Here is a 12,465-nt window from a genome sequence, read left to right on the forward strand (position 1 = left end):
TGGGGTGGGATAGAAGCTGTGGAGAAGTGACTGCAGGGCCATCCTCTTAAACAGGATGTCACAGGAGGCTGGACTCACATACCTGCAGCATGTATCGCCCCTCCTAGAACAGGGAATCATCAGGGGGCAGCACTTCAGTTACTTACAACAGTTTCTTGCACGTGTGCCGCCCCTGATGACAATTCATTTGAGGGCAGTGCTAGAAGCTGTGGGGCAGCACTGATCTCACTCACTGCCTCTATCTCCACCTTCTGATGATGTCTTGTTACACAGCTAGAAGATGTGGGGGTGGAGACAGAAGCAAAGTGAGGGTGCTGCACTCATATTTCCCGCAGCATCTATCAACATGGAACCAAGACATCTTAAGAGGACGGCCATGAAAGAAACTGTAGTTTAAGGACTCTCTGTTCCAGGAGGGATGATAGACGGTGAGGGGAAGTGAGTGCAGCCCCAGCCTTTTGTAATTCTTCTGTTACAGGTTTACTGCTACAGAGAGGGGCCAGAAGACTGCAGCATCCGATTTCACGTACTCCCGCACTGATTAGTAGCATTTCCCCTTCATATTAAACGGTGCAGGTTTCTGTTAGCAGTGCAGGAGTTAAATTGTTCAGCTGAGAGTCTCTGAAGACTTCCCGCTTGGATGATCTCAGCTGTTCAGTATTGGCCACTCCCCTCTACTATATACTCTCGCCTCTGGCAATCTGGATTGCCAATGTAAGTCTTTTGTTGCCTGGCATGGAAGTGTCGGTTGTTGATAGAGGCGTTTGGAATGTTCATCTGCGATTGTTGCTAGGTGTTTCTACTGTGTGCGATTCCACATCCTCTCCTATTTTGTTTACCTCTCTCTTCTCCCCGTGTTCCTCTTTGTTGAATGTGAGTGCATATTTGTATATTTGGCATTCTGACTTTTTTCATTTTTGAGATCACTTGTCTATCCTCCTGATTCTACTGACTAGCAGATGGATGTTTACAGGAAAAGATTAAAGGGGTAATTGAAAGACAAAAAAATTTAAGTCAATTATGGAAAGTACAATTAAGGAAGCAAGATAGTTCAATCTGTTTACACTGTTCAATGATTAGGAACCTCGGTCTAATTATTTTTTTTTTAAAGGATACACATAAAAGACCCTTATCGGCTGTATAAATCCGTATGCCTTCAAAGTAAGTGCCTCTTACTAAAAGGCTCCATTATTATGGCACAGACCTAAAGGCCCAAAGCTAACATGAAGGAAAAGTGTGGCTAAACAGTAATGAATTTGCACAAAATTTTGAACCTAAACTTGAAAAGTTGCTCATAGTTGGAGTTACACCTTAATATAAGATTCCAGACACTTACCTTCATTGTTAAAATTTAAATAGAGGAATGGAGCACACAAAGAATCCAATCCTGGGAAAGCAAGAGGAGAAATGTATGTAAAGAATGGTAAGTATAATACTAAACATATATCTCAGATATACAGTACAACAATAATATATCACCCTAATCTCAATCTACACACAATTGGGCACAATTATTAGACAAGTGGGTATTTTGAACATATTTTTATGCAGATTTTCTAGCTCCCAACTGGATGAACTTGAATGCTTATTGGATGAAGCAGATCATGTGATGTGTATTTGTGTAATGAGGGGGATGTGACCTAAGGATATCAACACCCTTTATCAAAATGGACAGAATTATTAGTTTTTGTCAGGCAAAATAGGTCAAAAAAAGAGATTTTTTTGTGCAAGTCTTACAAAGGGATGCAGTACTCTTGAAATTGGTTAGATATTGCGACGTGTTCACAGAACCATCAAAAGTTTAACTGCAAATAGTCAACAGGTTCACAAAAAAGTTGCACATTGACTGCCAAAGATTTAAGAAGAATCAAACATGAAGCGACCAGGAACCTATTATCCTGTAGTGCTGTCATATTCCAGAAAAGGAACGTCCCTGGAGAGTCCAGAAGTACAAGATCAGTGCTCAGAGACACGGCCAAGGTAAAGAAGGCAGAAACCAAACTACCACTGAACAAGACACAGAAGTTGAAACATCAAGACTGGGCAAAGAAATATCTGAAGACAGGTTTTTCAAAGGCTTTATGAACGGAGGAGATGAGAAAAACTCTTGACAGAACAGATGGGTTGGCCCGTGGCTGGGTCAGTAACGGACAGAGACCGCCACTTCACCTCAGTCGTAAGATGGAGGGGGGGACTGCAATAGTTGGACCTTTTTGGATTCAAGATGGAGTCAAAATCAACACCCAAACCTACTTCAAGAAACACATGATATTTGCAGGACAATGCTCTACTGCATGCATTGAAGTCATCCACTGCTTGGCTGCCAGTAAAGGTCTTTAAGGGGTATAAGTAAAGGCCTTCAGACGTAAACGCAAGCAAGAAGAAGTGAGGGCTGTGGCTGGAGTACTCTTACTCACGATTACTAAATGTCCGAAGGTGGGGTCAGTGATGCCAGCACTGAATGAGCCGACCACGGCGCCGGTACGGTAGGCGAGTAGAAGTGGTTTTATTTTCACGGGGGCAAACATTCAGATCGAGAAGGGGCTGTCCTTAGTAGTGGACAACCGCTTTAAAGATAAAAGAATAATGACATGGCCTTCTTCCTTACCTGACTTTAACTCTATTTAGAGTTTGTGGGTACTTCTTAAAGGGAATAGGTCAGCAATGATGTATCACTTAGTTTACTGGATGCTGCAGTTGTGACAGAAAAAACGTTTTTTTTTTTCCGCTGAAAATTTAGCAGAGCTTGGAATGTTGAGCCCGTCCCCACCACTGTGTGTTTCTCTGTACAATATATATTGATAAAGAGCTGCTAGTCAGTGGTGGGGATGGGGCTGGACCAGCACACATGAGGCAACTAGTCAGATAGTAATAATCTCATGCTGATAAACCACTTAATTTATTGAAACAAAAAAACACAGCCAAGTATGCCTCTGGAATCAGGGTCTCAGTTCCAGAACCATGCTGCTCTCACAACCCATAGCAAAAACTTGCTGACAGGTTCCCTAAAAAAAAATTTACGGTGAAGGAAAACAGTACAACTCTCTGAACAGTTTCTGGGAGGGCTGGGGTTATTATGGTTAAAAGATTAAGAATCTGACAGATTTCATGGATGGAAAGCTTCTGACAGTTATTAGCCCCCTTGAAGGGGGGCTATAATGGTCACTGAGATGAGAAAATTGATGTTTTTCATTTACTGGTAGTTGCATATAAATGTTGCACACTAATAGTTGCCCAATGATTATGCACACATAAATATCCTCCTAGGGGGGCAGTTAGACGGCCGTACATATTGGACAGACATCAGAACGGAGTACACGGACTGGCCGGTGGCTGCCCTGATCCGAGAATGACAGCTTCATGTGCTTCTATGCAGGTGTCACGCTTGGGTCCGGACAGCCGGCCAGTCCATGCAATGTGCTCCGATCTAGGTCAGAATTGTACGGCCGTCTGACTGCGCCCTATGAAATACAGAACTGCACTTTTACTTTCTTAAATATTTAGGTTTCAGACTTACTAACCTTTTGGATTGATCAATAGCACTGTACGTGTTCAATAATAAAACGAATCATCAGTGTATAATAATCATATAACATTGGACAATCTCATATGATGAAAAGTTTTGCTAATCACCACTCATGAGGCCCTTGTTTCATTTTAGGTGTTCTTCCTGGGATTCTCTCCCAATAGGGTGCAGTACTCCTCCATCCAAAAAAGAGAAAAACTAGTGTAATAGTAAATATGAACCTTCTGTCACATAGCCACAGCTATAAGCACAGGGTTACTGCGGATGCGGAGGGAGTAGTTGTATACTGCGAGAAATACATTCATCCTTGTCACAGTACAGCAAATCCAAGCTTTTTACGTCAGCTCCTCTGAGAACTTGACAAATGAAAAAGATCAACATCAGAGGCAAAAAGCTGCACTGGATGCTCATGGTTTCATGGGGATTTGTCCAACTGTTACCAAGATCTAAAGCTCAAATGTAGAAAGGAGACATCTCTCCTCCGAAAACTTGGTGACAGAAAGTCTTATGTCCTACAGGTAAATTCGGACTTAAACTAGGAGCTCAGTGGTTGTCAGTGGGATTAGCTGTAGTAATATACTACATTTACAGCGGTTGTGCCGAGAATGCGATATACAGGATAAGTGATATCTTGCTGACCATTTTGGATCCCACGGCTGGGGACCAAGCAATGCCGAGATTAAGGCAAGTGCTTCGTATAAATGGAGCAATGGTCATACATGTGCACCTACGCTCCACTCATTATCTAGGAACCTACCGGAGATGTACTAAGCATTGTGGAGCTAAACAATAGACTCATGAGCCTTCATTTCTGGGATCTTGGGTTGTCCGAAAGGTGGTGCCATTTTTGGTGCAACTTCTTAATTTATATTTGAAAGAAAAAAAACCATGCAACCATATTTATTGCTGTATTGCAGGTGTGGACTTTTCATACAGATAATTGGGCACCACCCAGGGGTTAGCAAGCTTTTAGGGTCACAGGGCAATTTTTCTCTAAATTGGTTTCCTTTATTTGCTGCTCGTCCTTGCTCCAATGCTTCCGAAATAAAAAATAAGCTTGTATCCAAACCTACGTATTCCTATAAACTAGATAATGTCTAGGGCTATGTGCACACAATGACTGTGGAAACAACATTGTGGTGCACACGTCCCTTCTTTTAACTGCTTCAGATTCAGCTTAAAAGATGTAACATACCGTATTTATTCTTATGGCTGAAGACGCCCTCTAAACTGATAATATAGAGCGAAAGACGTTCATCAGCAAGGCCGGCACAAGAACAACAGCGAACCCATCGGAGAACCACTTTAGGAAAATGATCTTTTCCTGAAGCGGCTTCACGTTGGAAAACCCGGTAGCTGCGCCGGAGTCTAAGAGACGCCATGTGCACATGCATTGAAGGTGTGTTCATACTTTTTTTCAGAAGTTTTATAGAAGAAATTGTCCGAAAAATATGAGTTTTGATCGAAGAGTTGGAGACATTCTGCTCCAAAAACTGCAGCAAAAGAACTCAGTGTGAACACATCCCAAGTCTTGAATCCCATGCTACTTCCTTCCTTCTTCCCCGTCATAACAGTAGACAGAGAGTAGGTTAGCAGAACGAGACAGCACATGGAGAGGAGTGCAGCCTGAAGATGGAGGACAAAACCTATTTTGCTCGTGATATATGGTGATTTGCGTTTAAGGCTAGTTGTGTGACTTGCTGCTGCTTGACTATTTTAAAGCTGTGATTTTAATGTAAAAAAATGGACAAGTTGCAAAAAGTCATATACAAGTCACTGTTGCATAGAACTTGCACTGAAGTCCATGCAAGAGAACTGCGTGTTGCTTGACCAACAACAGAAAATCCAACAAATTTGGAAATATTTGCAGAAGGCAATAATGGAACATAGGAAATCTTGATGCGTTGTCACAAAGTCCAGTGACACATGCTGCTGAGTAGCCCTAGATTTAAAGGGGTTGTCCGATACCTATAGTGCTCCTTATAGATATCTATCTTTAAGCCCTAACCACTGTAGTTTGTTTTGTTTTAGAATCCCCACACTTCTCCCTATCCTGCTAATTCTTTCATGTGCATTTTTACTTTACTTCCCGTGACAGTTCATTTCCATGAAGTCTTAAGCGGGACGTCACAGGAGAGTAGCGCTGCAGTAACTTCGATGCAGCTTTTATCACCCCACGACACAGGATGCCATCATGAGCTCACACTTACCACAACTGTTCCCTCGTGACAACCTATTTCAGGGGAGTAATGGAAAAGAAACTGCAGCTTCTATCCACACGTCCTGCATCTTTACTCACTGCAGCTACAGTCCCTGCTTCTTTTCCCGCCACCTTGTTCCCCGAAACAAATCCGTGACAACGATTTGCTTCAGGGCAGACAAAGGAGCTGTGGAGCGGCACTGCTGTCAGATGTGTGTGGCGACTGTAGATGTGGATGATGGGATGGAAGTAGCCAGGGCTAGCGTAATCACCCGATGTATCTGGGCAATTACAGGGCCCGGGGGGCTCATAGACCATGAGGGACACGGCACCCTATGGGACCCCTGAGATGGGCCCCCTCAAATACTCACCTCTTCCCATTTCACGCTGCTCTGGGCTCTTCAGCGTCTTCTGATTTCACTACAACGCATCCTTTGCCGAGCAGTGCAGAGTCAGAAGACGCCGAGGTGACAACAGTAGAGGGGAATGATAACAATCTTTATTTATATAGTGCTAACATATTCCGCAGCGCTTTACAGTTTGCACACATTCTCATCGCTGTCCCCGATGGGGCTCACAATCTAAATTCCCTATCAGTATGTCTTTGGAATGTGGGAGGAAACCGGAGAACCTGGAGGAAACCCACGCAAACACGGGGAGAGCATACAAACTCCATGCAGATGTTGTCCTTGGTGGGATTTGAACTCAGGACCCCAAGGCTGCAGTGCTAACCACTGAGCCACCATGCTACCCAAGAACAACGAGAGGTGAGTGTTTTGTTATGTATGTAGCAATATATGAGACCATTATACTGCATGGAGCATTATTTGGGGCCATTATATACTATATGGAGCAATATATGGTGCCCATTATACTATATGCAGCATTATATGGGGCCCACTATTCTGTATGGAGCATCATATTGTATGAAGGACTATGTGGTGCCCATAATACTGTATGGAGAACTATGTGGTGCCCATAATACTGTATGGAGGACTATGTGGTGCCCATAATACTGTATGGAGAAATATATGGGGCCTACTATACTGCATGTATTGTATGGGGCCCAATATTCTGTATGGAGTATTATATGAGACCCAATACTCTATATAGAGCAATATGTGGGGCCCATTATACTGTATGGAACAATAAATGGGGCCCATAATTCTGTATGGGGCAATATATGGGGCCCATTATTCCGCATGGAGCATTATATAGGGAAAATATACTGTATGGAGCATTATATAGGGAATATTATTGCTGTATGGCGCAATATATAGGGAATTTAATAATGCATGGAGGACTTTGTGATGCCCACAATACTGTATGGAGGACTTTGTGGTGCCCATAATATTGTATGAAGGACTATGCGGTGCCCATAATACTGTATGGAGGGCTATGTGGTGCCCATTATAATGTATGGAGCATTATATGGGGCCCATTATACTGCATGGAGCATTATATTGGGCCCATTACACTGTATGGAGCACTATGTGGGGCCCATTATACTGAAAGAAGCAATATAAGGGGTCCATTATACTGTATGGAGCAATATATTGGGTCCTTTATTCTGTATGGAGCATTTTATAGGGCCAATATACTGTATGGAGCATTATATTGGGCCCATTATTCTGTATGGAGCAATATATGGGGCACATAATACTGTATGGAACAATATATGGTGCCCATAATAATGTATGAAGGATTTTGTGATGCCCATAATACTGTATGGAGGACTATGTGGTGCCCATAATACTGTATGGAGAAATATATGGGGCCTACTATACTGCATGTATTGTTTGGGGCCCAATATTCTGTATGGAGTATTATATGAGACCCATTACTCTATATAGAGCAATATGTGGGGCCCATTATACTGTATGGAACAATAAATGGGGCCCATAATTCTGTATGGGGCAATATATGGGGCCCATTATTCCGCATGGAGCATTATATAGGGAAAATATACTGTATGGAGCATTATATAGGGAATATTATTGCTGTATGGCGCAATATATAGGGAATTTAATAATGCATGGAGGACTTTGTGATGCCCACAATACTGTATGGAGGACTTTGTGGTGCCCATAATATTGTATGAAGGACTATGCGGTGCCCATAATACTGTATGGAGGGCTATGTGGTGCCCATTATAATGTATGGAGCATTATATGGGGCCCATTATACTGCATGGAGCATTATATTGGGCCCATTACACTGTATGGAGCACTATGTGGGGCCCATTATACTGAAAGAAGCAATATAAGGGGTCCATTATACTGTATGGAGCAATATATTGGGTCCTTTATTCTGTATGGAGCATTTTATAGGGCCAATATACTGTATGGAGCATTATATTGGGCCCATTATTCTGTATGGAGCAATATATGGGGCACATAATACTGTATGGAACAATATATGGTGCCCATAATAATGTATGAAGGATTTTGTGATGCCCATAATACTTTATGGAGGATTATGTGGTGCCCATAATACTGTATGGAGGACAATGTGGAGCTCATAATACTGTATGGAGGAATATGTGGTGCCCATAATACTGTATGGAGGACTATACTGTCCGGTCTAAAATGAAAAGTCTGCAGTCACTCTGTGACTCCCAGCACATGCAATGTGCACTGCAAGAATTCGCCGGTTTATGAGCTATTGTAGAATTTACAATAGATATCACTCATGTAATGTAAGAAGTGAAATCTTTGGCATTGTACTATACCTATATTTCTTATCTGTGCATCATGAATGGCGGTATGTGTTAAAGGAGCCCACTGAGACTTTAGCCCAGGGCCCGCGAAAACCTGGAGCCGGACCTGGAAGTAGCGGTCACTTCTCCATCAACTCAATGAAACAGGACATCATCACGGAATGGCAGCTATTGAAGCTGTAGTAAGTGATTGCAGTGCTGCTCTCTGATGATGTCCAGTTTCATGGCAGTGATAAAAGCTGAGGAAATGATTGCAGGACCATCCTCGTGTGAAGTCTCATTTATGACTCACCTCAAACAAAATATCACAGGAAGTAAAAAAAACAAAAACAAACAAATAAAGGGTTTGTTAAAGTAATTTAAAAAAAAAGAGGTTAGAGCTTAAAGATAGATATTTCTAAAACGCATTATACCTAATGGACAACCCCGTTAACGGTCACCAAAGTATTCAGTAGTGAAGATGCACTATACAACATGATACATATGGTAATCTGCAAATATGGCTTGTACTTTGAGAGTGAAGCTGCTATAAACTGTGTGTACATATACCTAAATGTATGGAGGCTGGTAAAATTAGACCAGATGCGCACAGATAACTGTAAGATCAGTTAAGGAGTACCATGTCCAAATTGGAGAAAAATCTCAAGGGAAGAATATCAGAAAATGCCCCTGGAACAAGAGCCATTAGTACACCATATAGTGCACCAACAATCCCACTCAGTCCACGGCAACTCAGGACTTCCAGGCCCTGCTCTCTTGAGAACACATCTTCCAGTTAAAATGTTCTGTTTAAAGAATCTTCACAACTGGACTAACTGGACCATGTTTCTGGCTTCCAACACAGCTCATCAGCAGTCCCTCTGAAGCCTCAAACAAAGCCCCTCACTAGTACCACTGTGGCCTCCAACACAGCTTCTCACTAGTCGCACTGAGGCCTCCACTAGTCCTCACTGGTCCTACTGACTAGTCCACTAGTCCTGCTGAGGCCACCAATACAGCTACTCACTTGTCCCGCAGATGCCTCCAACAGAGCCCCTCACTAATTTCACATTTTGCCACCAAAATAGCTCCTCACTAATATTCCTGAAGCCTCCAACACAGCTCCTCACTAGTCCTTCTGAAGACTACAAACAGCTCCTTATTTGTCCCACTTAGTTGATTTCTATCAGAGCCCTGACTGTACAATGCTGCGGTCTTCCACAGGTTTGAGATCGGCACTGCTCTTCTCTCCCTGGCTTCCACTAGACTGAAAATATCCACAGACTCTCCCAGAACTAACCTCAACTGCACTCAAACTATACCTCATGTACTAATATTGGCCTGCCTAGGGCAGGAAGCCACCAATCTACATGGCTAAACCTGTCTAGACGAACAAGCAAGAACTATTAACTTACAATCTGCTTTCGGGAATTGATAAAAAAAAAAAGAGATGAACCACTCCCCTCAAGAAACTAAGCACATTGGGTGAACCTCCGCAACAGTCTCAATTCTCCTACTATGCTAGCTTTAATATGTTGCCAATCTTTTCAATTGGCATACCACTAACGGCCATTAATCCACTATGCGTGCCAAAGACAGTACCAGCTTCGGGCACTCCGCAACATCCCAAGAGGGCAAGTCTCAGGCATAACTACAGTTACTAAAGTGAGGATTCGTGTAAATCAGAATTTTAATTTGCACAAGTTACCTTGCCAGTATACTAAGTTTGGATGTGATACCACCCACGCTTTTAATACCCTTCGAAATTTTGCATGCCCTTCGGGGGATGACAGGAGCTCATCGTACTGATGACATCGTGGGATATCCACCTCAATCTGAAAAAAGAGCAGAAAGGTTACATTTCAGAATGATAAGACATCATCATTGAACCAAAATTAAAATAATGTATATTTCACTACATTCAACAGAAAAAGCATACAGATATGAAAGTCAAATCATCTCACATATTCACAGGTTTAAAAAAGTTAGGAATATAGAAACCAGAATAATGTCTAAAATAGTGTTTCAAATTCTATTATAACTATTATTGCATCACCATCACAGAAGCATGGGGAGGAACTAACCCTAAACACAAGGAAAACCAGCCAATCAAAGATACACAGGGTGAAAGACCGCACAGAACCTCGGTATTCACCTGGCTTACTGATGAGATAACAAACAGACATGGAGCGTTATGTGATGGACACCTTTCCTAAGAAGTTACTTCCTGGACAATTGTCATTAGTAAAAAAGCTTTAGGAAGGATCTAAATCAACGCGTGAACTAAACCTGGAAAAATACAGAGTTTTAATTTCTAAATAGAACCTGTCACCAGGTAAAAAGTGTCCAATTTTTTTTTCTTTTTGTCTTCCCACTGCTTTTTTTTCTTTAAATTCCATCACACAGTTCCAGAGATATTGGCCTTTATATTTTTTAAAAACTCCATATCTCTGAAACTGTATTGTAAATTTGAAAAACAAAAATAACTGGGACTAATTAAAACTGTCCACTTTTGACTTGGTGGCAACCTCTCTTTAGATGTCCATCTATCTGACTAAAATATCAGATGTTACTGACTTGCTGAGGACCAGAGAAATCTATATGTGGTCCAATAGACACGGATGGATGGATATGTTTACATCTAGAAACTGGAGACCCACTGAAACATAACATTGGAAACGAGCATAATAATTACCTGGCGGTCAGTAGGAATCGGGGTGTCCTTGTCTGTGGAATCGTACTTTTCTTGGATTGCACCCTACAAAAGTCATCATGAAAAAAATACAGATTTCATATGCAAATTATTTTCTATCTTATAAAATCATTTGAGGGGATCTTTTGGTAATAATTAGGTAGATGATAGCAGGGCCGGACTGGCCATAGGGCAGTTCTGGCAAATGCCAGAAGGGCCGATGGCAGTAGTGGGCCGCTCGAATGTGCCACTGTCGGCACACTCCCCACGCTGTCGCGGCACACTCCCGGCCCCGCATTCAACTATACCGGCGTCATAGACGCCGGTACAGTTGAATGCAATGATGGAGGACAGAGCGTCTGCTGACGCCCCCTCTCCCATCATTCCCCGCTCTGCCTGCCGCTGACACTGCGGGTGCGCGATGACGTCATATCATCGCGCACCTGCTGTGTGAGCGGGCGAGCAGACTGCGACTGCTGAGACCAGAGCCAGAGCAGCGCGGGGCAGGAGGAAAGGTGAGTAGTGTGTTTTTTTTTTTTTTATCAATGAGTGGTGACTGGATTGTGGAGCTATTGGGGGGGGGGCTGCCTGCCTGCATTACTTTCTATGGGGGCTGCCTGCCTGCATTACTTTCTATGGGGGCTGCCTGCCTGCATTACTTTCTATGGGGGCTGCCTGCCTGCATTACATTCTATGGGGGCTGCCTGCCTGCATTACATTCTATGAGGGCTGCCTGCCTGCATTACATTCTATGGGGGCTGCCTGCCTGCATTACATTCTATGGGGGCTGCCTGCCTGCATTACATTCTATGGGGGCTGCCTGCCTGCATTACTTTCTATGGGGGCTGCCTGCCTGCATTACTTTCTATGGGGGCTGGCTGCATTCCATTCCATGGGCCTGTGCTGCATTATATTCTATGGTGCTGGCTGCATTCCATTCCATGGGCCTGTGCTGCATTACATTGTATGGTGGCTGTGCTGCATTATATTGTATGGGGCTGTGCTGCATTATATTCTATGGGGCTGTGCTGCATTATATTCTATGGGGCTGTGCTGTATTACATTCTATGGGGCTGTGCTGCATTTAATTCTATGGGGCTGGCTGCATTACATTCTATGGGGGCTGTGCTGCATTACATTCTATGGGGCTGGCTGCATTACATTCTATGGGGGCTGTGCTGCATTACATTCTATGGGGACTGTGCTGCATTAAATTCTATGGGGCTGTTCTGTATTACATTCTATGGGGGCTGTGCTGTATTACATTCTATGGGGGCTGTGCTGTATTACATTCTATGGGGGCTGTGCTGTATTACATTCTATGGGGGCTGTGCTGTATTACATTCTAT

General features: G+C 43.0%; 1 protein-coding gene across 1 annotated transcript in view; it reads right to left on the reverse strand.

The window, feature by feature from the left end:
- TBCK (TBC1 domain containing kinase) overlaps positions 1 to 12,465 on the reverse strand; it is a 481,012-nt gene that overhangs the window by 229,144 nt on the left and 239,403 nt on the right. Inside the window, exons 16-18 of the mRNA XM_077278374.1 lie at positions 11,120 to 11,182; positions 10,133 to 10,259; positions 1,337 to 1,387 (exon numbers count right to left, since the gene is read on the reverse strand). Coding sequence (XP_077134489.1) covers positions 1,337 to 1,387; positions 10,133 to 10,259; positions 11,120 to 11,182 — 241 coding nt within the window. The remainder of the gene's footprint in view (positions 1 to 1,336; positions 1,388 to 10,132; positions 10,260 to 11,119; positions 11,183 to 12,465) is intronic.

This window comes from Ranitomeya variabilis, chromosome 1 (genome assembly GCF_051348905.1).
Source record: "Ranitomeya variabilis isolate aRanVar5 chromosome 1, aRanVar5.hap1, whole genome shotgun sequence".
In the NCBI taxonomy this organism is placed as follows: Eukaryota; Metazoa; Chordata; class Amphibia; order Anura; family Dendrobatidae; genus Ranitomeya; species Ranitomeya variabilis.